Below are 26656 nucleotides of genomic sequence, written 5' to 3' on the forward strand. Positions count from 1 at the left end.
CCAAAACACACTGTCCTTATCAAAACCAGAATTACTAATAGAACCCGAAACGCAGTCTCTTGTGATCGATCCATTTTGTTAGGGGAAAGGAGGAAAATAAGAAGGAGAAAAGAAAGGAAAAATGCAGGGGGAGGTGAAAAAAGGAAGTGGTACGACAACCGTTCTAGCTCTTGTTACTCTCTGTGCTCAGATGCCCTTCAACAGTCCTGCCTCTCAATTTTCCCGGAACAAATTCTCTCGTGTCTCTTTGCTTTGCTCTTTGGACACACAGTTCACTTTGCTCTTTGAACACACAGTTACCAAACCACAAAACCTTGATGAAGCTGCATGAGTTCTCTCCGGGTCAGCGACCTTCTTGCAGTGGGACGAGTGGATCCAAGTCTCTCTTTCGGCGACCTTCAATGCTGTTGTGCTGGTTAACAAGACTTGATATGGTCCTTCCCACCTGTCTATGAGGCAACCTGAGCGTAAGAAATTTTGAAACATCACATAATCCCCAGGTTCAATGTCATAACAATTACTGTTCGGTAGGTCAGGAATCACCAGCTTTAAATTTCTTTGTTGATTTTTCTTCAGCTGCTGGCTCATCCCAACCAAATATTTCACAGTCACTTCATTATTACATTTCAAATCATCCTGGGGGTCTATCATTACATGAGGTTGTCGACCAAAAAGAATTTCAAAGGGTGATAGGTTAAGGGGAGACCTGGGAGTGGTTCTGATGCTGTACAACACTAGTGGAAAAGCTTCTGGCCACGACAATCCAGTTTCAACCATTAATTTCCTCAGCTTGTTCTTAATAGTGCTATTCACTCTCTCCACCTTTGCACTCGCCTGTGGATGGTACGGAGTATGCAGCTTGCTATTAATTCCCATCAGTTTGCACATGACCTGAAAGACTTCACCTGTAAAATGGGTACCCCTATCACTTTCAATTATTCTAGGGATACCATATCTACACACAAATTCCTGCACAATTTTCTTTGCAGTGAACGTAGCAGTATTTGTGGCAGCAGGGAATGCTTCTACCCAGTTAGAAAATACGTCAATACAAACTAACACATATTTTAAATTCCTACAGGGTGGTAACTGTATGAAATCGATTTGTATTACCTGAAAAGGTCCGTCTGTAGGAGGGATATGGGATGGCTCTGTTGGTATTGACTTTCCAGTATTCTTCCTCATGCAAGTAAAACATGTCATTGCTCTCTTACCTGAATGAGAAGAGAATCCTGGCGCATACCAGTAGGCTTTCACCAGCTTACACATACCCTCTTTACCCAGATGAGTCAGACCGTGTGCCGCCTCAGCTAAGCTTGGAAGATATGCTCTGGGGGCTACTGGCTTACCTTGTCCACCTGTCCACAGTCCTGAGGATTCCTGGCCATATCCCTTTGACCTTCAGACTGCCTTTTCCTGTAATGAACACAAATCTTGCATTTCAATTGTGTTTAACTGTTGTGTATTATCAGTTGTGTGAAGTAAAAGCCTGTGGAAAGTGAAAAGAGAGGGGAAATAATAAGATTTTACTTACCGATAAATCTATTTCTCATAGTCCGTAGTGGATGCTGGGGACTCCGTCAGGACCATGGGGAATAGCGGCTCCGCAGGAGACAGGGCACAAAAGCAAGCTTTTAGGATCACATGGTGTGTACTGGCTCCTCCCCCTATGACCCTCCTCCAAGCCTCAGTTAGGTACTGTGCCCGGACGAGCGTACACAATAAGGAAGGATCTTGAATCCCGGGTAAGACTCATACCAGCCACACCAATCACACCGTACAACTTGTGATTTGAACCCAGTTAACAGTATGATAACAATGAAGTAGCCTCTAAAAAAGATGGCTCACAACAATAATAACCCGATTTTTTGTAACAATAACTATGTACAAGTAATGCAGACAATCCGCACTTGGGATGGGCGCCCAGCATCCACTACGGACTATGAGAAATAGATTTATCGGTAAGTAAAATCTTATTTTCTCTAACGTCCTAGTGGATGCTGGGGACTCCGTCAGGACCATGGGGATTATACCAAAGCTCCCAAACGGGCGGGAGAGTGCGGATGACTCTGCAGCACCGAGTGAGAGAACTCCAGGTCCTCCTCAGCCAGGGTATCAAATTTGTAGAATTTAGCAAACGTGTTTGCCCCTGACCAAGTAGCTGCTCGGCAAAGTTGTAAAGCCGAGACCCCTCGGGCAGCCGCCCAAGATGAGCCCACCTTCCTTGTGGAATGGGCATTTACAGATTTTGGCTGTGGCAGGCCTGCCACAGAATGTGCAAGCTGAATTGTACTACAAATCCAACGAGCAATAGTCTGCTTAGAAGCAGGAGCACCCAGCTTTTTGGGTGCCTACAATATAAACAGCAAGTCAGACTTTCTGACTCCAGCCGTCCTGGAATTATATATATATATATATTTTCAGGGCCCTGACAACGTCTAGCAACTTGGAGTCCTCCAAGTCCCTAGTAGCCGCAGGCACCACAATAGGTTGTTTCAGGTGAAACGCTGACACCACCTTAGGAAGAAACTGGGGACGAGTCCGCAGTTCTGCCCTGTCCGAATGGAAAATCAAATATGGGCTTTTGTAAGACAAAACCGCCAATTTTGACAATCGCCTGGCCGAGGCCAGGGCCAACAGCATGGTCACTTTCCATGTGAGATATTTCAAATCCACAGATTTGAGTGGTTCAAACCAATATGATTTGAGGAATCCCAACACTACGTTGAGATCCCACGGTGCCACTGGAGGCACACAAGGGCTGTATATGCAATACTCCCTTGACAAACGTCTGGACTTCAGGAACTGAAGCCAATTCTTTCTGGAAGAAAATCTATAGGGCCGAAACTTGAACCTTAATGGACCCCAATTTGAGGCTCATAGACACTCCTGTTTGCAGGAAGTGCAGAAATCGACCTAGTTGAAATTTTTTTTCGTGGGGCCCTCCTGGCCTCACCCACGCAACATATTTTTACCACATGTGGTGATAACGTTGTGCGGTCACCTCCTTCCTGGCTTTGACCAGGGTAGGTATGACCTCTTCCGGAATGCCTTTTCCCTTAGGATCCGGCGTTCAAACCGCCATGCCGTCAAACGCAGTCGCGGTAAGTCTTGGAACAGACAAGGTCCCTGCTGGAGCAGGTCCTTTCTTAAAGGCCGATGCCACGGTTCCTCTTGGAACAGACATGGTACTTGCTGAAAGCAAATCCCTTCTTAGCTCCCGAGGCCATTAGTCCTCCGTGAGCATCTCTTGAAGTTCCGGTTACCAAGTCCCTCTTGGCCAATCCGGAGCCACGAGTATAGTTCTTACTCCTCTATGTCTTATAATTCTCAATACCTTGGTTATGAGAAGCAGAGAAGGGAACACATACACCGACTGTTACACCCACGGTGTTACCAGGACGTCCACAGCTATCGCTTGAAGGTCTCGTGACCTGGCGCAATACCTGTCCCATTTTTTTGTTCGGGCGGGACGCCATCATGTCCACCTTTGGTCTTTCCCAACGGTTCACAATCATGCGGAAAACTTCCCGATGAAGTTCCCACTCTCCCGGGTGGAGGTCGTGCCTGCTGAGGAAGTCTGCTTCCCAGTCGTCCACTCCCGGAATGAACACTGCTGACAGTGCTATCACATGATTTTCCGCCTAGCGAAAAATCCTTGCAGTTTTGCCACTGCCCTCCTGCTTCTTGTGCCGCCCTTTCTGTTTACGTGGGTGACTGCCGTGATGTTATCCCACTGGATCAATACCGGCTGACCTTGAAGCAGAGGTCTTGCTAAGCTTAGAGCATTATAAATTTGCTCTTAGCTCCAGTATATTTATGTGGAGAGAATTCTCCAGACTTGATCACACTCCTTGTGTGACTGCTCCCCAGCCTCTCAGGCTGGCCTCCGTGGTCACGAGCATCCAATCCTGAATGCCGAATCTGCGGCCCTCTAGAAGATGAGCACTCTGTAATCACCACAGGAGAGACACCCTTGTCCTTGGATATAGGGTTATCCGCTGATGCATCTGAAGATGCGATCCGGACCATTTGTCCAGCAGATCCCACTGAAGAGTTCTTGCGTGAAATCTGCCGAATGGAAGCGCTTCGTAATAAGCCACCATTTTTACCAGGACTCTTGTGCAATGATGCACTGACACTTTTCCTGGGTTTAGGAGGATCCCGATTAGCTCGGATAACTCCCTGGCTTTCTCCTCTGGGAGAAACACCTTTTCCTGGACTGTGTCCAGAATCATCCCTAGGACCAGCAGACGTGTCGTCGGAACAACTGCGGTTTTGGAATATTTAGAATCCACCCGTGCTGTCGTAGAACTACTTGAGATAGTGCTACTCCGACCTCCAACTGTTCTCTGGACCTTGTTCTTATCAGGAGGTCGTCCATTTTCTTTGAAGACGAATCCTCCTTTCGGTCATTACCTTGGTAAGGACCCGGGGTGCCTTGGACAATCCAACGGCATCGTCTTGAAACTGATAGTGACAGTTCTGTACCACGAAACTGAGGTACCCTTGGTGAGAAAAGGCAAATTTTGGGACATGGAGGTAAGCATCCCTGATGTCCCGGGACACCATATAGTCCCCTTGTTCTTTGCTATCACTGCTCTGAGTGACTCCATCTGGATTTGAACCCTTGTAAGTGTTCAAATTTTTCAGATTTAGAATAGGTCTCACCTAGCCTTCAGTACCACCATATAGTGTGGAGTAATACCCCTTTCCTTGTTGTCGGAGGGGTAAATTTATTATCACCTGCTGGGAATACAGCTTGTGAATTGTTTTCAATACTGCCTCCCTGTCGGAGGGAGACATTGGTACAGCAGACTACAGGAACCTGCGAGGGGGGAAACCTCTCGACATTCCAATCTGTACCCCTTGGATACTACTTGTAGGATCCAGGGGTCCTGTACGGTCCCAGCGTCATGCTGAGAACTTGGTAGAAGCGGTGGAGGGCTTCTGTTCCTGGGAATGGGCTGCCTGCTGCAGTCTTCTTCCCTTTCCTCTATCCCTGGGCAGATATGACTCTTATAGGGACGAAAGGACTGAGGCTGAAAAGACGGTGTCTTTTTCTGCAGAGATGTGACTTAGGGTAAAAAACGGTGGATTTTCCAGCAGTTGCCCTGGCCACCAGGTCCCATGGACCGACCCCAAATAACTCCTCCCCTTTATACGGCAATACATCTTTGTGCCGTTTGGAATCTGCATCACCTGACCACTGTCGTGTCCATAAACATCTTCTTGCAGATATGGACATCGCATTTACTCTTGATGCCAGAGTGCAAATATCCCTCTGCGCATCTCGCATATATAGAAATGCATCCTTTAAATGCTCTATAGTCAATAAAATACTGTCCCTGTCAAAGGTATCAATATTTTTAGTCAGGGAATCCGACCAAGCCACCTCAGCTCTGCACATACAGGCTGAGGCGATCGCTGGTCGCAGTATAACACCAGCATGTGTGTGTATACTTTTTAGGATATTTTTCAGCCTCCTATCAGCTGGCTCCTTAAGTACGGCCCTATCCGTAGATGGTACCGCCACTTGTTCTGATAAGCGTGTGAGCGCCTTATCCACCCTGAGGGGTGTTTCCCACCGCGCCTTAACTTCTGGCGGGAAAGGGTATACCGCCAATAATTTTCTATCGGGGGAAACCCACGCATCATCACACACTTCATTTAATTTATCTGATTCAGGAAAAACTACAGGTAGTTTTTTCACCTCACACATAATACCCTTTTTTGTGGTACTTGGAGTATCAGAAATATGTAACACCTCCTTCATTGCCCTTAACGTGTGGCCCTAAAAGAAAATACGTTTGTTTCTTCACCGTCGACACTGAAATCAGTGTCCGTGTCTGGGTCTGTGTCGACCGACTGAGGTAAATGGGCATTTTACAGCCCCTGACGGTGTTTGAGACGCCTGGACAGATACTAATTTGTTCGCCGGCCCTCTCATGTCGTCAACCGGCTTGCAGCGTGTTGACATTGTCACGTAATTTCCATAAATAAGCCATCCATTCCGGTGTCGACTCCCTAGAGAGTGACATCACCATTACAGGCAATTTGCTCCGCCTCCTCACCAATATTTTCCTCATACATGTCGACACACACGTACCGACATACAGCACACACATAGGGAATGCTCTGATAGAGGACAGGACCCACTAGCCCTTTGGGGAGACAGAGGGAGAGTTTGCCAGCACACACCAAAACGCTATAATTATCCAGGGACAACCTTTATATAAGTGTTCCTCCCTTATAGCATTTTAATATATATACATATCGCCAAATCAGTGCCCCCCCTCTGTTTTAACCCTGTTTCTGTAGTGCAGTGCAGGGGAGAGCATGGGAGCCTTCCCACCAGCCTTTCTGTGAGGGAAAATGGCGCTGTGTGCTGAGGAGAATAGGCCCCGCCCCCTTTTCGGCGGGCTTCTTCTCCGGAGTTTTAGATATCTTGCAGGGGTTAAATACATCCATATAGCCTCAAGGGCTATATGTGATGTATTTTTCGCCATACAGGTATTATACATTGCTGCCCAGGGCGCCCCCCCCCCCAGCGCCCTGCACCCTCCGTGACCGCTGTGTGAAGTGTGCTGACAACAATGGCGCACAGCTGCAGTGCTGTGCGCTACCTGATGAAGACTGAGAGTCTTCTGCCGCCTGGTTCCGGACCTCTTCATCTTCAGCGTCTGCTAGGGGGGTCGGCGGCGCGGCTCCGGGACGAACCCCAGGGCGAGCCCTGTGTTCCGACTCCCTCTGGAGCTATGTCCAGTAGCCTAAGAATCCAATCCATCCTGCACGCAGGTGAGTTGAAAATCTCTCCCCTAAGTCCCTCGATGCAGTGAGCCTGTTGCCAGCAGGACTCACTGAAAATAAAGAACCTAAAAACTTTTTCTAAGTAACTCTTTAAGAGAGCCACCTAGATTGCACCCTTCTCGGCCGGGCACAAAAACCTAACTGAGGCTTGGAGGAGGGTCATAGGGGGAGGAGCCAGTACACACCATGTGATCCTAAAAGCTTGCTTTTGTGCCCTGTCTCCTGCGGAGCCGCTATTCCCCATGGTCCTGACGGAGTCCCCAGCATCCACTAGGACGTTAGAGAAAATAAAAATAAAATTTGTCAGATTTGCATTCACCATCAGGCTGTCACACCATCATGCATATCGGTATCTATGCACAGTCTCCCTTCACCAGTATTCTCATTCTCCACCCTTTGTGCATGACCAGGCACACTGCGTAAATACTGGTGTCCCTATGCTGGTGAGATATACTGGATTTGGGCAGAGCTCTGAAAGACCGAGTAGGCATGTGGCATTTGAACTATAATCCTGTCAGTGAACGTAAGAGATGAAGAGGAAACTTTGAAGACAAATCACATAGAGTTTAGTAACAGATACGTTTGTAGAGGCAAAGAATATTTTACTAAATTTGACATCTGGATTGGGCACTACGGGGGAATGATTCTCTACTCGGTCTGCTCCCCTAAAAGAAATTCTATGTGTGTTATATCTCTACTGGGACTATCCCTGCCATCAATCCAGTGTCCTGTCCATTCTAAATTCATAGGGAACCCGGTATCTTTGAGATAATTTCCTCTACCTGTTATGGACATGTATCTAAAACAGTAAAATGCAACATTAGTCTTCGTGGGTATCCAACATACTTTGTGCTTCCTGGGCAGGAGCACTCAATATGAATACCATCTCTAACAAAACTCCTGTTAAGTTACTTAGAGGTCACTTCTGCTAGAGAGAGAAGCAGAAGTTTAGAGGCCTCCTCCTAACCCCAGTAAGTTCTGTCAAAAGGGTAAAGGTGCATTTATTCTGTTCTTCCCATTAACCAAATCTGTGTTTTCTATATGGTTCGTGATTCCTTACTATATGTCCCTTGATCCCATCTATGTGTTTAATAACGTGGCTTGTTTTCTCTGTCTAGGGGTCTATATTGGCTATGTGTTCTACTATACCTACAATCTCTGGCAAAATGCCCTTCCTTTTTACAACTGTAACATATTCTCGGTCTTTTCCAAACAGCAGGGTCTGGGGTTAAGGCTGATGAGAATTTGGTGTAAAAGCCTGTATACTTTCAATCCTCGGCCTCTCCTCCTGTTGTTGTCTACGCCTAACAATATTCTTGTGGTGTACAATTGCGCACTCTCTAAGACAAGCTACTGTGACCACTTTCCAATTAGGCAAAGATGTTTGTACCCTGTTCCTTACTGTCTTATTGAGTCCGTCCATTAGCACAGAGACAGCCACTTCCCTATAATTCACATCGTTCCCTGTATCTGATACCCCAATGTATGTATCCATTATTTGCAGGCCCCGATGGAAATATTCAGATGTGACTTCATTTTCCCTCTGTTTTATGGAGAAAATTCTTCTCCACTTAACATTAATGGGGAAACACAACTCTAGTTGTCTATTAATTTGTTCTAAGTTCTCCTGATTGTTTTTGTCAGTCATAAGACTATCCGACTCTAACCTACAATCAGTGATACATTTTTGGGTGTCAATATTAGGGGGTAGGCACGCTTTCAAAAATATCCGCCAGTGTTTGTTTGTCGGTTCATACGCATTACCCAGATCTCTGATAAATTTCTGACATCTGGCTAAGTGCTTCCGAGGGTCGGGGAATTCTGAAATGATTGATCGCAGCTCATCTCTGGGCCACGGGCAATACATTGCATTATTCCTGGTGAGGATTACTCCCTGACTTTCGGTTCCCTTATTGGGAGTTACTATTTCCAAGACAGGGTGTAATTCTACCATTCCGTTACTAATCTGTTTACTGTGAGGTGTTGTTGTCTCTGTGCAATGAACTGTCTCACACTTACCGGTAGCTGTGACCTCACTAGTTCTTTCATTGGGGAATATTGTTACTGCTCTACCTGGTTGGACAGGCCCAACCTGAGTGTCCTGCAAAGTGACTGCTTGGAGGAGAGCTGCGATTTGGCTGGATCCTTCATCTTCTTGTGACCTATAACCTTGAAAAGACTTCAAAACAGGATACATCTTGCAAAAATTAAAGTTAATACATTGTTTTTGCCTACTACTATCATTTACGGATATACCATTGATTGTAGCCATCTCTTCCCCTTTGACCTGTGTCGACACTGGTGTGTTTGTGTTCTCATTCCCGCTAGGTTTATAACCTGTTTTGCAAATTTGTTCTCTTTGCATATCCCCCTATTGCTGCCATAATTTTAAACAATCATTATGTCTAATCCTTTGTTTTCTGGATTTAAGAAGACATATTTTACTGCTTACATTCTGCAGTACCTCTGGTTCAAAGCCGCCCACCCTAGGGAATGGTTCCCTATCATTGTTAGTCATACATACCCATTCAGACAAAAAGCCTTCTGCGTGTGGACCATATTTCCCACACATAACAAACTTCGCTGACCCCATGGGCCACGGCTCTTCAACCTGAACCCTGGTTACAAAACGTCCACCGATTGTGCATTGGATCCCATCACGGGCTTTTTCCTTTTACGCAATCCCCAATGCACAATACGAATAGACGGTGAAAGTTCTTAGAGCGCTTTCACCCACTCACCACCCACGTTGGCCAGTGCTACCATACACTGTCGATAGCGAAGGCAATGTACCCAACCTATATTTACTGGAAGTTTTTAGGAATAACTTACCCTTTCCAGTAAAGTATCGGCCGTTGGAGATTTTCCTGAGAGAGACCAGCGAAAACTCCCTATGCACTTTATTATACACAAATCACGCTTGCGTATGCTCTATACAGCGCTAATGATACCGCGATTTTACGCAAAAGCTCGTAAAAAGGATATCAAGTTGCGCTATCTATCGCACCCACAAATGCGCGGTCCAATCGCACAGCATATAGGTACTTGTTACTTATCTGCCGTACGACCACGGGTCATTGTACAAACTGGGACCCTCAGTCCGGAGTGTAAAACCAAAAAAAACCTTTTAACTTCAATACTTCGCAATACAATGCACTATCATGCTCCTTTACAAATCACCTCACGATTTGCGTATTAAGCCTTATACTAACGTGAGTCAGCCTTCTCACGCCACCAAGCCTCCACTCACTTGATGTACCGAACGACGGGATCCCGAATTACGGGGTTCGAATTTCACTCACTCCTACGTTCGCTCACTCAGGTATACTTGGTTTTTCTGTACAGAAAATTAGGATTCATTCAAGTTGGCAGCTTTACCCCCAGAGGCAATTAAAAAAAATGATTTATACTAAATTTTGTTTTTAGATTAAATTTCTTTAGAAACCGGGTAGTTTGGTGCTATTGTAGCGTGGCTACTGTCCCGCCTTTAAACTTGAAAAACTATTGTGTAATTTGTACCTAGCGACCGTACTTCTTACGCAATTTGCGTAAACATGCTACCGTGCGTGTCTCTTACGCTGCGTGTGCAGTCCTGTACTTTGTCCGAGACACGTGTACAAAACCGTACGTCCGCAATAGCACAAATTCCACAACTTCTATAAATGTGAGCAATACCAACTATATGTTAGGTTCCTGGTGCTCAGAACAAGGGAGATGTTGCATAGTGAGTACAGAGCACCAGAACGTGACGCTGAAATAAGGTGTGGTTTGGAAATAGCCCCTAGCAGCCTACCTCCATTGTTTCACCCGTGTGGTCAGTTCACGCCTGCGTGACTATGGTTTCTTGGGCCCATGGCAGCCGTGTTTGAAGGGCGGATTAGGTCTGCCCAACTTTGATGCCCCCAGGTCTTAGAGTGAGACAAGGCGTGAACTGAGACAGGATAATAACAAGGGGACCTCTAACTAAAGCAAACAGAAGGCTAGGGGCTACTAACAACCCTAAAACTAAGTATATGTGCGGCACGCCGCCAAAGGAAAAGAACAACAAAGGAAATGCTGTCCCCACGCTGACACAATACTGTTGTGTTCCGGCAGTGACAGCTTATGCAGAACCCTCTGCAAAACACCAGTAACAAATAAAACCAAAGAATACAGTGGCCTAGGCCGACAGACGCGGCAAAGCCGCTACTCACGGAACCGGTACAAATACTGGCAAACAGACAGGAAGCCCAATGTAGCCGACACAGGCTCTCAGAACCGGAGGACAGGCAGAATCCCGAACGACAGACTGGTGGACACCAAGAAGCCAGATACTCGATCAGGCACAGACTAAGCCACAGGACTTCTGGACACGAACACTTCACGGCAGGACACGGGATCAGACACTGGATCAGACACTGGAACCGACACTGGAACCGACACTGGAAGTAGCTAGACAGACACTGCTAGACAGGAGCTCAGGAACTGGCAGGAACTAGCCCAGAACTCAAGAACTATCACCAGCGTCTGTGTATTGCACTGAGCCAGAATATAACAGAGAGTCCTAATTAATTATGTCGTGCAGTTGCCCTGCTGCACAACTGAGAGGTGCAATTAACAGACAGGTGAGGCTGAACACATGGGAACAAGCTGCAATTACACAGACTCACCACCGGCAGCAAACAAGAGTCTTCTTAAACCAGAGCAACGGGAAATCCTGGCCTGCAAGACAACTATAAACATAAAATAGGAATGAACCACTACCTGTGGTTCATAACAGTACCCTCTCCTTAAGGGTGGGCTCCGAACACCCCATGACACCCACGGGGAACAGAAACAGAAGTATAACATAACATACATAACCAAAATGCAAAACCGGAATGAGCCACAGCCGTGGCTCATAACACTATAATTGCTCACTTAACACAACACACATTCTTTCTGTATAAACCCTCTTACTACTGGGCCAGAAATGTGTTTTGTGATTTTACTTTTACTTCCCTAAATACTTATTTTATTTTTAACTATATAGCAACAAATATCTCCGGTTTCATACAGGTCTAAATTAATCTAGCAATTTGAATGTTATGGCAACAATGTGAGAGAGTATGCAAAGTATGGGGTATGGGTGCCATGTACGCTTTTGGCGCCCAAAAAAATTCACAGATTTTAAATAGCTTTTTTTCCTGTTTACCTTATGAGTTCTACCAGCATCTCTACAAACCATACAGAGCAGACGCCATCTAATCAACAATCAAGTAGGGTTTTCAGTGCATCCATCGACCAAGAAAAGGATACGTAGGATAGCTTTCTGTCCACCCTTTGCTGAGAGATTGAGTCTGCTGTGACCTGTAAGGTAGTAAGTATGTGGAAAATCGGAGGAGCCCCCAATTGATAATGCTGATTATCTTACAGGAATGAAAGCTATACCTTAAACACACCTTAAATACACTTTACCATGGAGCCACTGCGGACGCTATACTTAATACACACTCTACGTACTTTGTCCGCTATTAGCGTACAAAGTCTCGTACTGTGTACGGACTTTGTGTACAAACGCCGCACTGACGGTACAAAGTACTCACAGCGCGTACACACCCAGAGATACACTTTAAACCTTATACAGCAATGCAATGCAATGATAATACACTTTAAACCTTAGCAGGGCAATGAAGACACGACACCAGATTGTAATTAAACCGCTGGGTTCCGAAACTACCGCGTATTATTGCTGAAAGGGGTGTACAATACAAATAATACAATACAAATATAACAGAGTAAATGGCTACATTCAATGGTACATACGTGAGTGAATTGCTTGCGCTTCCCGGTCAGGTCCTCCGTTATCTGATAGATAACTTTGTGAGTCTTGTGTCTGACCAGGCCAGCAGCAGGCTCTCTTTATACACTTCTTCCAAAAAGCAATACAATAGATACTGTAATCTCTTTGTCCATTGGACACAGGGATGCACATTTACAGTACAGGAGAGGTCATAGGTCGGTTTGAATAGGTGGGCGATGTCTGATCCAACTGCCCATGTGGGTTGTCTCCTCTGGATTCCCGCCACATACATAATGTACAGTAAATACAGTTTATATCTATATTCTGCTCCTGCACATAACTATCCACAGGAACATGCAATCTTCCTCAAACCAACAGCGGAATGTTGCCCTTAAAATACCCTGCAGCTGGATACCAAACACCACCTTATAACCTTGTTCTGTCCCCTCCTATTCTGAAAAGGTGAATCCCTTTGTTCTGAAACCATTTAAACTGCTGTTACTTTCTGATGTGGTGCAGGGGGACTATGTGTACATTGTGCACTATTTGGATTAAATATGTAATGTGTTTTGATAGCCTTCCATGCGTTCACAAACCCTACCGTAAACACCCATACCACGCGCTAATACGCAGGACCGCGGGAGTGACCATATGCAAATTGCGAATATGTGCACGCACAGCAGAGCAAGTACGCGCACGGAGGCCATCTGTGTGTAGTTTGTACGTGATGTGTGTACTGCAATATTTTTCGACTTTGACAATAGCATGAGTGGTCACTTCATGTGTGACATCCTTCAGATCTGGCATCATTTAAGTTAATATTTTAATGATATTTTAATAATGGACACATAAGTGTTGCCAAGCCTGGATACTGCAACACATAAGAAGCTCAAATTCAGCCAGAGGGGGTGTGGTATGGTATGCCGGCGGCCGGATGCCCGACAGCCGGCATACCAACAGTTTTTCTCCCTCGTTGGGGTCCACAATCCCCCTGGAGGGAGAATAAATAACGTGGCGCAAGGGGCTCATTTGCGCTCGCCACGCTGTCGGTATGCTGGCGGTCGGACTTCCGGCGCAGATATGCTGGTCGCCAGGAGCCCGGCTGCCGGCATACCATACCACACCCCTGGCAGGTGGTCTTCAGGTTGCCGACCGCCGGCATACCGACAGCGTGGCGAGCGCAAATGAGCCCCTTGTGGGCTCGCTGCTCTCGCCACGCTGTGGGCACGGTGGCGCGCTATGTGCGTCACACTATTTATTCTCCCTCCAGGGGGGTCGTGGACCCCACGAGGGAGAAAAACTGTTGGTATGCCGGCTGTCAGGATTCCGGCGCCGGTATACTGTGCGCCGGGATCCCGACAGTCAGCAACCTGAAGACCACCTGCCAGTGGTGCTACTAAAAGATGCAGACAAGTAATTATCCCACAACACTGCTGAAACTTGCATTTTACTTTGCCCTCCGCAAATATATGTTTTTCTTTGTCTGCAATAAACCCAATCTTGCTAACATTGTTTTATTAAAGTACTTATTATTTAGATACAAATATGCAAACTTATCTGTTAAATTTGTTATACTATATTTCAGGAAAGTGAAAAATATATCTCCTGCAATTTCACAGTTTTTTAGCAAATCATCTGCTCTCAAATATCTTGAACTGTCGGGAACAAAACTTCCATCAAATGCATTAAGGTATTGTTTTCTTTAGTCATTTCCCTAAGGACTGTGCTTTTTAAAAGACAGAGTGGACACATTTGTTTGCTTACTGTTGTTATCCTGTAATGTTAAAGTTATACTCATTAATACATAGGGGGTCATTCCGAGGTGATCGTTCGCTAACTGTTTTTAGTAGCCGTGCAAACGCTATGCCGCCTCCCACTGCGTGTGTATTTTAGCTTAGCAGAAGCTCGAACGAAAGGATCGCACAGCAGCTACAAAATTTTGTGCAGTTTCAAAGTAGCTTCAGACCTACTCAGCTCTTGCGAACACTTCAGACTGTTCAGTTCCTGTTTTCACGTCACAAACACGTCCTGCGTTAGCCCAGCCACGCCTGCGTTTTTCTGGCACGCCTGCGTTTTTCCAAACACTCCCTGAAAACGGTCAGTTGACACCCAGAAACGCCCACTTCATGTCAATCACTCTGCAGCCAGCAGTGCGACTGAAAAGCTTTGCAAGACCTTGTGTGAAACTACATCGGCCGTTGTGAAAGTACGTTGCGCGTGTGCATTGCGCCGCATATGCATGCACAGAAGTGCCTTTTTTTGCATCATCGCTGCGCAGCGAATATTTTCAGCTAGCAATCAACTCGGAATGACCCCCATAGTACATTTAAAAATAAGTTACAAACCTAAATATATAAAAATTAATAAAACATTTCTCAGTGAAATATCATCTTATTGTACAACAATGAAACTCCATGGATGTGCTAATAACTAGTGATGTGCACCGGAAATTTTTCGGGTTTTGTGTTTTGGGTTCGGTTCCGTGGCCGTGTTTTGGGTTCGGACGCGTTTTGGCAAAACCTCACCGAATTTTTTTTGTCGGATTCGGGTGTGTTTTGGATTCAGGTGTTTTTTTCAAAAAACCCTAAAAAACAGCTTAAATCATAAAATTTGGGGGTCATTTTGATCCCATAGTATTATTAACCTCAATAACCATAATTTCCACTCATTTTCAGTCTATTCTGAACACCTCACAATATTATTTTTAGTCCTAAAATTTGCACCGAGGTCGCTGGATGACTAAGCTCAGCGACCCAAGTGGCCGACACAAACACCTGGCCCATCTAGGAGTGGCACTGCAGTGTCAGACAGGATGGCAGATTAAAAAAATAGTCCCCAAACAGCACATGATGCAAAGAAAAATGAGGCGCAATGAGGTAGCTGTGTGACTAAGCTAAGCGACACAAGTGGCCGACACAAACACCTGGCCCATCTAGGAGTGGCACTGCAGTGTCAGACAGGATGGCACTTCAAAAAAATACTCCCCAAACAGCACATGATGCAAAGAAAAAAAGAGGCGCAATGAGGTAGCTGTGTGACTAAGCTAAGCGACCCTAGTGGCCGACACAAACACCTGGCCCATCTAGGAGTGGCACTGCAGTGTCAGACAGGATGGCCCTTCAAAAAAAATAGTCCCCAAACAGCACATGGTGCAAAGAAAAAGAGGCACACCAAGGTCGCTGTGTGACTAAGCTAAGCGACACAAGTGGCCGACACAAACACCTGGCCCATCTAGGAGTGGCACTGCAGTGTCAGACAGGATGGCATTTGAAAAAAATACTCCCCAAACAGCACATGATGCAAAGAAAAAAAGAGGCGCAATGAGGTAGCTGTGTGACTAAGCTAAGCGACCCTAGTGGCCGTCACAAACACCTGGCCCATCTAGGAGTGGCACTGCAGTGTCAGACAGGATGGCACTTGAAAAAAATACTCCCCAAACAGCACATGATGCAAAGAAAAAAAGAGGCGCAATGAGGTAGCTGTGTGACTAAGCTAATCGACCCTAGTGGCCGACACAAACACCTGGCCCATCTAGGAGTGGCACTGCAGTGTCAGACAGGATGGCACTTGAAAAAAATACTCCCCAAACAGCACATGATACAAAGAAAAATGAAAGAAAAAAGAGGTGCAAGATGGAATTGTCCTTGGGCCCTCCCACCCACCCTTATGTTGTATAAACAGGACATGCACACTTTAACGAACCCATCATTTCAGCGACAGGGTCTGCCACACGACTGTGACTGAAATGACTGGTTGGTTTGGGCCCCCACCATAAAAGAAGCAATCAATCTCTCCTTGCACAAACTGGCTCTACAGAGGCAAGATGTCCACCTCATCATCATCCTCCGATTCATCACCCCTTTCACTGTGTACATGCCCCTCCTCACAGATTATTAATTCGTCCCCACTGGAATCCACCATCTCAGGTCACCGTGTACTTTCTGGAGGCAATTGCTGCTGGTGAATGTCTCCACGGAGGAATTGATTATAATTCATTTTAATGAACATCATCTTCTCCACATTTTCTGGAAGTAACCTCGTACGCCGATTGCTGACAAGGTGAGCGGCTGCACTAAACACTCTTTCGGAGTACACACTGGAAGGAGGGCAATTTAGGTAGAATAAAGCCAGTTTCTGCAAGGGCCTCCAAATTGCCTCTTTTTCCTGCCAGTATACGTACGGACTGTCTGACGTGCCTACTTGGATGCGGTCACTCATATAATCCTCCACCATTTTTTCAATGGTGAGAGAATCATATGCAGTGACAGTAGACGACATGTCAGTAATCATTGGCAGGTCCTTCAGTCCGGACCAGATGTCAGCACTCGCTCCAGACTGCCCTGCATCACCGCCAGCGGGTGGGCTCGGAATTCTTAGCCTTTTCCTCGCACCCCCAGTTGCGGGAGAATGTGAAGGAGGAGCTGTTGACGGGTCACGTTCCGCTTGACTTGACAATTTTCTCACCAGCAGGTCTTTGAACCCCTGCAGACTTGTGTCTGCTGGAAAGAGAGATACAACATAGGTTTTAAATCTATGATCGAGCACGGTGGCCAAAATGTAGTGCTCTGATTTCAGCAGATTGACCACCCGTGAATCCTGGTTAAGCGAATTAAGGGCTCCATCCACAAGTCCCACATGCCTAGCGGAATCGCTGTTTTAGCTCCTCCTTCAATCTCTCCAGCTTCTTCTGCAAAAGCCTGATGAGGGGAATGACCTGACTCAGGCTGGCAGTGTCTGAACTGACTTCACAAGTGGCAAGTTCAAAGGGTTGCAGAACCTTGCACAACGTTGAAATCATTATCCACTGCGCTTGAGACAGGTGCATTCCACCTCCTTTGCCTATATCGTAGCCAGATGTATAGGCTTGAATGGCCTTTTGCTGCTCCTCCATCCTCTGAAGCATATAGAGGGTTGAATTCCACCTCGTTACCACCTCTTGCTTCAGATGATGGCAGGGCAGGTTCAGGTATTTTTGGTGGTGCTCCAGTCTTCTGTACGCGGTGCCTGAACGCCGAAAGTAGCCCGCAATTCTTCGGGCCACCTACAGCATCTCTTGCACGCCCCTGTCGTTTTTTAAATAATTCTGCACCACCAAATTCAAGGTATGTGCAAAACATGGGACGTGCAGGAATTTGCCAAGATGTAATGCACGCACAATATTGCTGGCGTTGTCCGATGTCACAAATCCCGAGGAGAGTCCAATTGGGGTAAGCCATTCTGCGATGATCTTCCTCAGTTGCCGTAAGAGGTTTTCAGCTGTGTGCGTATTCTGGAAAGCGGTGATATAAAGCGTAGCCTGCCTAGGAACGAGTTGGCATTTGCTTGATGCTGCTACTGGTGCCGCCGCTGCTGTTCTTGCAGTGGGAGGCAATACATCTACCCAGTGGGCTGTCACAGTCATATAGTCCTGAGTCTGCCCTGCTCCACTTGTCCACATGTCCGTGGTTAAGTGGACATTGGGTACAACTGCATTTTTTAGGACACTGGTGAGTCTTTTTCTGAGGTCTGTGTACATTTTCGGTATCGCCTGCCTAGAGAAATGGAACCTAGATGGTATTTGGTACCGGGGACACAGTACCTCAATCAAGTCTATAGTTGGCTCTGAATTAACGATGGATACCGGAACCACGTTTCTCACCGCCCAGGCTGCCAAGGCCTCAGTTATCCGCTTTGCAGCAGGATGACTGCTGTGATATTTCATCTTCCTCGCAAAGGACTGTTGGACAGTCAATTGCTTACTGGAAGTTGTACAAGTGGTCTTCCGACTTCCCCTCTGGGATGACGATCGACTCCCAGCAGCAACAACAGCAGCGCCAGCAGCAGTAGGCGTTACACTAAAGGATGCATCGGAGGAATCCCAGGCAGGAGAGGACTCGTCAGACTTGCCAGTGACATGGCCTGCAGGATTATTGGCTTTCCTGGGTAAGGAGGAAATTGACACTGAGGGAGTTGGTGGTGTGGTTTGCAGGAGCTTGGTTACAGATTTAGTGGTCAGTGGACTGCTTCCGCTGTCACCCAAAGTTTTTGAACTTGTCACTGACTTATGATTAATGCGCTGCAGGTGATGTATAAGGGAGGATGTTCCGAGGTGGTTAACGTCCTTACCCCTACTTATTACAGCTTGACAAAGGCAACACACTGCTTGACACCTGTTGTCCGCATTTGTGTTGAAATAATTCCACACCGAAGAGCTGATTTTTTTTGTATTTTGACCAGGCATGTCAATGGCCATATTCGTCCCACGGACAACAGGTGTCTCCCCGGGTGCCTGACTTAAACAAACCACCTCACCATCAGAATCCTCCTTGTCAATTTCCTCCCCAGCGCCAGCAACACCTATATCCTCATCCTGGTGTACTTTAACACTGACATCTTCAATTTGACTATCAGGAACTGGACTGCGGGTGCTCCTTCCAGCACTTGCAGGGGGCGTGCAAATGGTGGAAGGCGCAAGCTCTTCCCGTCCAGTGTTGCGAAGATCAGGCATCGCAACCGACACAATTGGACTCTCCTTGGGGATTTGTGATTTCGAAGAACGCACAGTTCTTTGCTGTGCTTTTGCCAGCTTAAGTCTTTTCTTTTTTCTGGCGAGAGGATGAGTGCTTCCATCCTCATGTGAAGCTGAACCACTAGCCATGAACATAGGCCAGGGCCTCAGCCGTTCCTTGCCACTCCGTGTCGTAAATGGCATATTTGCAAGTTTACGCTTCTCCTCAGACGCTTTTAATTTTGATTTTTGGGTCATTTTACTGAACTTTTGTGTTTTGGATTTTACATGCTCTGTACTATGACATTGGGCATCGGCCTTGGCAGACGAGGTTGATGGCATTTCATCGTCTCAGCCATGACTAGTGGCAGCAGCTTCAGCACGAGGTGGAAGTGGATCTTGATCTTTCCCTATTTTTTTAACCTCCACATTTTTGTTCTCCATATTTTAATGTGTGGAATTATATGCCAGTATCAATAGCAATGGCCTACTACTATATATACTGCGCACAACTAAAAGGCACCACAGGTATACAATGTAGATCAGGCATGTCCAACCTGCGGCCCTCCAGCTGTTGTGAAACTACATATCCCACCATTCCCTGACACTGTTTTGCTGTCAGAATGCTAAAGCTGTGTCAGGGCATGCTGGGATGTGTAGTTTCTCAACAGCTGGAGGGCCGCAGGTTGGACATGCCTGATGTAGATGGATGGATAGTATACTTATTAATGGATGACGAGTGACGACACAGAGGTAGGTACAGCAGTGGCCTACCGTACTGCTATATACAGTATAATAAATGGACCTGGTGGACACTGTCAGCAAACTGCTAAACTAGTATAAAAAAAAAAGCCACCACAGGTATACAATGTAGATGGATGGATAGTATACTTATTAATGGATGACGAGTGACGACACAGAGGTAGGTACAGCAGTGGCCTACCGTACTGCTATATACAGTATAATAAATGGACCTGGTGGACACTGTCAGCAAACTGCTAAACTAGTATAAAGAAAAAAAGCCACCACAGGTATACAATGTAGATGGATGGATAGTATACTTATGGATGACGAGTGATGACACAGAGGTAGGTACAGCAGTGGCCTACCGTACTGCTATATACAGTATAATAAATGGACCTGGTGAACACTGTCAGCAAACTGCTAAACTAGTATAAAGAAAAAAAGTCACCACAGGTATACAATGTAGATGGATGGATAGTATACTTATGGATGACGAGTGACGACACAGAGGTAGGTACAGCAGTGGCCTACCGTACTGCTATATACAGTATAATAAATGGACCTGGTGGACACTGTCAGCAAACTGCTAACTAGTATAAAGAAAAAAAAGCCACCACAGGTATACAATGTAGATGGATGGATAGTATACTTATGGATGACGAGTGACGACACAGAGGTAGGTACAGCAGTGGCCTACCGTACTGCTATATACAGTATAATAAATGGACCTGGTGGACACTGTCAGCAAACTGCTAAACTAGTATAAAGAAAAAAAGCCACCACAGGTATTCAATGTAGATGGATGGATAGTATACTTATTAATGGATGACGAGTAACGACACAGAGGTAGGTACAGCAGTGGCCTACCGTACTGCTATATACAGTATAATAAATGGACCTGGTGGACACTGTCAGCAAACTGCTAAACTAGTATAAAGAAAAAAAGCCACCACAGGTATGCAATGTAGATGGATGGATAGTATACTTATGGATGACGAGTGACGACACAGAGGTAGGTACAGCAGTGGCCTACCGTACTGCTATATACAGTATAATAAATGGACCTGGTGGACACTGTCAGCAAACTGCTAAACTAGTATAAAAAAAAAGCCACCACAGGTATACAATGTAGATGGATGGATAGTATACTTATTATTATTAATGGATGACGAGTGACGACACAGAGGTAGGTACAGCAGTGGCCTACCGTACTGCTATATACAGTATAATGGACCTGGTGGACACTGTCAGCAAACTGCTAAACTAGTATAAAAAAAAGCCACCACAGGTATACAATGTAGATGGATGGATAGTATACTTATTAAAGGATGACGAGTGACGACACAGAGGTAGGTACAGCAGTGGCCTACCGTACTGCTATATACAGTATAATGGACCTGGTGGACACTGTCAGCAAACTGCTAAACTAGTATAAAAAAAAAGCCACCACAGGTATACAATGTAGATGGATGGATAGTATACTTATTAATGGATGACGATTGACGACACAGAGGTAGGTACAGCAGTGGCCTACCGTACTGCTATATACAGTATAATGGACCTGGTGGACACTGTCAGCAAACTGCTAAACTACTAGTATAAAAAAAAGCCACCACAGGAGTGTTTTTCAGGCAGACAAACGTATACTGGTGGTCACTGTCAGCAAAACTGTGCACTGTACTCCTGCTATAGCTGCTCCCCAGTCCCCACAATTAAGCAGTGTGAGCACTCAGCACAGATATATCATGCAGCACACTGAGCACAGATATGGTATGGAGCGTTTTTTTCAGGCAGAGAACGGATAAAAAACTGTTGGTCACTTATCAGCAAAACTCTGCACTGTACTCCTCCTAACAGTTGCTCCCCAATCCTCCCCACAATTATAGTAAAATAAAACAAGCAATCAGATCAACCAACTGTCTCGTATTAGTACGGAGAGGACGCCAGCCACGTCCTCTCCCTATCAATCTCAATGCACGTGTGAAAATGGCGGCGACACGCGGCTGCTTATATAGAATCCGAATCTCGCGAGAATCCGACAGCGGGATGATGACGTTCGGGCGCGCTCGGGTTAACCGAGCCATACGGGAGAATCCGAGTATGGCTCGGACCCGTGTAAAAAGGGTGAAGTTCGGGGGGGTTCGGTTTCTCGGAAACCGAACCCGCTCATCACTACTAATAACTAATCAGTTGCCTGCCAAGGATGCATTCAGCATCCCAGAGGTTGGGATGTCGGCGGTCATGTGACCGACCTAGAATCCTTGCACCACTTTGGAGACTGGCACAGCATCACCTACAGCCGACATCCCAAAGGAGAGTATCAGGGTTAGGGCCAGGGAAGGGGGAGGGTTAGAGTTAGTCACTAGGGAGGTTAGAGTTAGGCAGTAGGGGGGTTGTTATCCATAGCCACCACCCCCCGAGGGTTAGCCATAGCCGAAACCCCAGGATGGTTAGCCATAGCCACCACCCCCGGAGGGTTAAGGAAAGGGCGAAATACTATCCCGACTGCCAGGATAAACCTATTAACTGGCATAGTCAGATCACATGCGACCACGCCGCCCCCAGTTTTTTGACAGTTTTATGTCCCCCAGTTTTGTGACAAGGAGAAATATTCTGCAGTTATGCAAAATATAATATTTGAATATTTAAAAAAATACTTTTTAAACTATATTAAATAAAAATAAAAAAACAATGTTATGAACAGTTCTGAAGGGAAAAATTGTCAGTTAAGTGGTTAAATACCAAACCCGCTTGCCCACATCAATGCCAATCTTCGTGGCCAAGAGATGGTACGGTACATTGGGCAGGATGTAATGCAGTCCAAGTTCAATGGCCATGCGGGATGCTGGCTGGACTCAGACTTTTTTTTTAAGGGGCAATTATTTACAAGGCTAAACCATGCCTTGTAAAAGATTGCCCCTTTAAAACAATGTCCGAGTTCGGCCAGCATCCAGCACGGCTGCCGAACTCGGACTTCATTACAGATGTGCCTTCATATAGCTTGCCTCAGTACGCCACGTACCAGGAAATTCCTAGAGTGAGTGAGCTAAGTCCCGTGCAACTCCGTTAGCGTATGTCGTCTTTTTTTGCCAAAAAAATCACATCACTATGTGAATAGGATGCACAAGCAGACTCTGCTGGTTAAAATTATATGTGGCATGCCTATATTTTGTGTGCGTCTGCAGCTATAAATGCATACAAAATGGTACGTTACTGTAGGGGACATTTACTGAGCAGTGATAAGAGCGGAGAAGTGAGCCAGTGGAGAAGTTGCCCATGGCAACCAATCAGAATTGAAGTAACATCAATAATTTGCATACTATAAAATTATACAGAGCTGTTAATTGGTTGATGAGGCAACTTCTCCACTGGCTCACTTCTCCACTCGTATCACTGCTTAGTAAATGTCCCCCTTAGTTTTATAGAACAACACTGTAACATACCATTTCATATGCAGATACAGCCAAGGTCGCACACAAAATGTAGGCATGCCGCATATCATTTTAATCAGTATATGCTGCTTGCGCATCCTATTTTAATCATTTTGCAAATAAGATGCATTATAATGGAAAAATTGCACATAAAGACGCTCAGCGCTATCAAGTCACGCCATGGCATAACATGACTAGAAGGGCTGTTTAATCTGCAGGAAGGCTAGATGTACATCCTGACGTTGTCTGTGATAAGTAATACATTGTTAAAGATGAGAGCACTTTCTTGGGTGCAATTTGTGCTACTTCGTATGATCACAAAAAATTGTTATGCACCTTTGCCACCTGTATTTTGCTCTAATGTCTTTTTCACTTATTCTTTTACTTATTAGAAGAGGAATGGAGGAAAATCAGGGTGTTAAAAGAATTTGCCAAGTATAATAAGGGCATGTACATCACATGTATTAAAGTTAAATAACTGGATTCACAATACCAGAAGTCGAGTTTTAAAGATTTTGATTCTTTTCTTGTAGGCAGCAAAAATCACAGAAGTATACAGTAGCAGCCATTAACGCAGCACAGATAAAAAAAAATCTCATGTACTGTAGGTCTCTTCACCAACTTATTCACCATAACAGAATTTAAGCTTGATATTTACAGCATACAGTATAGGCTAGGGCTAGGTAGCATTGCACTAGGCACATACTGTACATCAGTTCATGGTGTGACACAGGAATTTTTATAAGATCTATCATCATTGAAGGAAAAAAAAATCTGCTGCAATTTTTTTTTTACAGTTGTGTTTAGAACACTGATACTTCTCTCCATTTGTGCATAATCAGATGCATCAGATATATGGGTGGTATTCAATTCTTTTCACCCCTTTCCACACCCGTTCTGTTTCTGCCCTCGGGGGTGTGGAATCATTATTTCAGCTTGCTACCCCTGGAGTACCAAGGCGCCCAACCCTTTACACAGATAAATCTGATTACTATGGGCGTGATATGCGCGATAATGGGGACCATTTTAGAAAGGAGATTGGCCGTGATATGTTATTTGAATACCGCCCATAGGGGGAGATTCAAATGTTTGAAAAGTTGGTTGGGTGTCTGTTTTTTTCTGTCTATTAGATAGGAAAAAACAGACTCCCAACTGACTTTTCAAACATTTAAATCTCCCCCATATGGTTCATTCTAGCACCCTGCACCTAATCAGTGAGGAGGGCATAGCACTAGAAACATGACAGAGTTTAGTAGCGAAGCGACAGTTAGAGGCACATAAGTGAAAGGTTATTGAAATACAATGTCTTGTGCTTGTTTTATTGTTTTGTAATCAGCGACAGCATGCAGACACAAATTTAAAAGCAGAAGAACAGAAGAATGCTTTAAGAGGAAATATATAGATGTATCCTTGTTCAGCATGTGCACGCATCACAGCAAGGAACTATTCATGGTTGGTTCTAAATCGTAGTGGGAGAAGGGACCTTCTGACGTCACTAGGGGAGGAGACACATCACCAGGGAGAGGAGCTACAGCCGAACAGGGTACCCAAAACTAACCTCGCGGGCTCGCTTTGCTCGCCACGCTTCGGGTTCTGTGGCTCGCTCCACTCTGCTTCGCTCACCCCCTGATTACTAAAGGTAGTAGTTGGTGGCGTGGATAGTAGAGGAACTATCCCGCTGGCCAGCTCCTCCCCCTTGTGTCGTGGCTCCTCCCCCTGATGTAAAAGGTCCCTTAGGCCACTTGAATCTAGCATCAACCATTTTCAACATTCTGGATTACAGTGACATGCGGTGAGGTCAATGGCTGCGGAGGTACTGGCTAGTATCAGAGCGAGATTTACTCCACATACCAAACTATATATAGTCCTTTCCATCTGCAAGCAGAACAGCAACGGGCAGCTATCACAGGGCCTAATTCAGTAGCAGTTGTAAAATGGCTAAAATCGCAGACAAACACTTTTTGGCCATCTGTGCATGCGCAAAGTCCACAGCGCATTTGGACTTTCACATTGCGATCGCATCCAAGAATTTGAGTGACAGGTGGCGGGCATTTGGTGGGTGGCAACGCAGCATTGGGGGGAGGAGAGTAGGAAACGCAGGCATGTTATGCCCATTTTCGGGGCGGCCCAATGATGTTGCATTCATTTCCTAATAAGAAACATGGCAGTGGTGTGCCTGAATATGCGCAGAGGACTTCCATAAACTGCCAATTTATGTGTTGCGATCGCAATTGATTTGAGATTGTGTTGCTGGACAGTGATTAGTATGCTGTGCTACCTTGCCCTGTGCTTGGTAGAGATGAGCGGGTTCGGTTCCTCGGAATCCGAACCCCCCTGAACTTCACGCTTTTTACACGGGTCCGAGGCAGACTCGGATCTTCCCGCCTTGCTCGGCTAACCCGAGCGCGCCCGAACGTCATCATCCCGCTGTCGGATTCTCGCGAGGCTCGTATTCTATCGCGAGACTCGGATTCTATATAAGGAGCCGCACGTCGCCGCCATTTTCACACGTGCATTGAGATTGATAGGGAGAGGACGTGGCTGGCGTCCTCTCCATTTAGATAGAGAGTGAGACACTTGATTTACTGGAGCATTAGGAGTACTCAGAGAGTGCAGAGTTTTGCTGATAGTTATACTAGTGGTGACCACCAGTTTTATTTATTATTTAATATAATCCGTTCTCTGCCTGAAAAAAAACGATACACAGTCACATGCCATATCTGTGCTCAGCCTCAGTGTGCTGCAGGATAATATCATCTATGTATATCTGACTGTGCTGAGTAGTGCTCACTGCTCACACAGCTTAATTGTGGGGGAGACTGGGGAGCAGTTATAGCAGGAGTACATATTTAACAGTGCACACTTTTGCTGCCAGAGTGCCAGTGTGACTGACCAGCAGTGACCACCAGTATATTGTCTGCCTGAAAAAGTTAAACACTCGTGTGGTGTTTTTTTTTTTTTTTATTCTATAAACGCATTCTGCTGACAGTGTCCAGCAGGTCCGTCATTCATTATATTTCTATCTTCTTCATACTAGTAGTTTAGGAGTCTGCAGTGCTGACAGTGTCCAGCAGGTCCGTCATTATACAATATATACCTGTCCTGCAGTAGTGATATATATATATTTTTTATATCATTATCATCCAGTCTATACTAGCAGACGCAGTACGGTAGTCCACGGCTGTAGCTACCTCTGTGTCGGCAGTCGCTCGTCCATAATTGTATACCTACCTGTGGTGGTTTTTTTTTTCTATCTTCTTCATACTAGTAGTTTAAGAGTCTGCAGTGCTGACAGTGTCCAGCAGGTCCGTCATTATACAATATATACCTGTCCTGCAGTAGTGATATATATATATATTTTTTTTATATCATTATCATCCAGTCTATACTAGCAGACGCAGTACGGTAGTCCACGGCTGTAGC

The 26656-nt window shown here is 45.6% G+C and overlaps 1 protein-coding gene across 1 annotated transcript in view; it reads left to right on the forward strand.

The window, feature by feature from the left end:
* The window catches only part of LOC134969339 (capping protein, Arp2/3 and myosin-I linker protein 3-like), a 1162896-nt gene that overhangs the window by 455832 nt on the left and 680408 nt on the right, over positions 1 to 26656 (forward strand). The window contains exon 12 of the mRNA XM_063945252.1: positions 14157 to 14261. Coding sequence (XP_063801322.1) covers positions 14157 to 14261 — 105 coding nt within the window. The remainder of the gene's footprint in view (positions 1 to 14156; positions 14262 to 26656) is intronic.

This window comes from Pseudophryne corroboree, chromosome 11 (genome assembly GCF_028390025.1).
Source record: "Pseudophryne corroboree isolate aPseCor3 chromosome 11, aPseCor3.hap2, whole genome shotgun sequence".
Lineage (NCBI taxonomy): Eukaryota > Metazoa > Chordata > Amphibia > Anura > Myobatrachidae > Pseudophryne > Pseudophryne corroboree.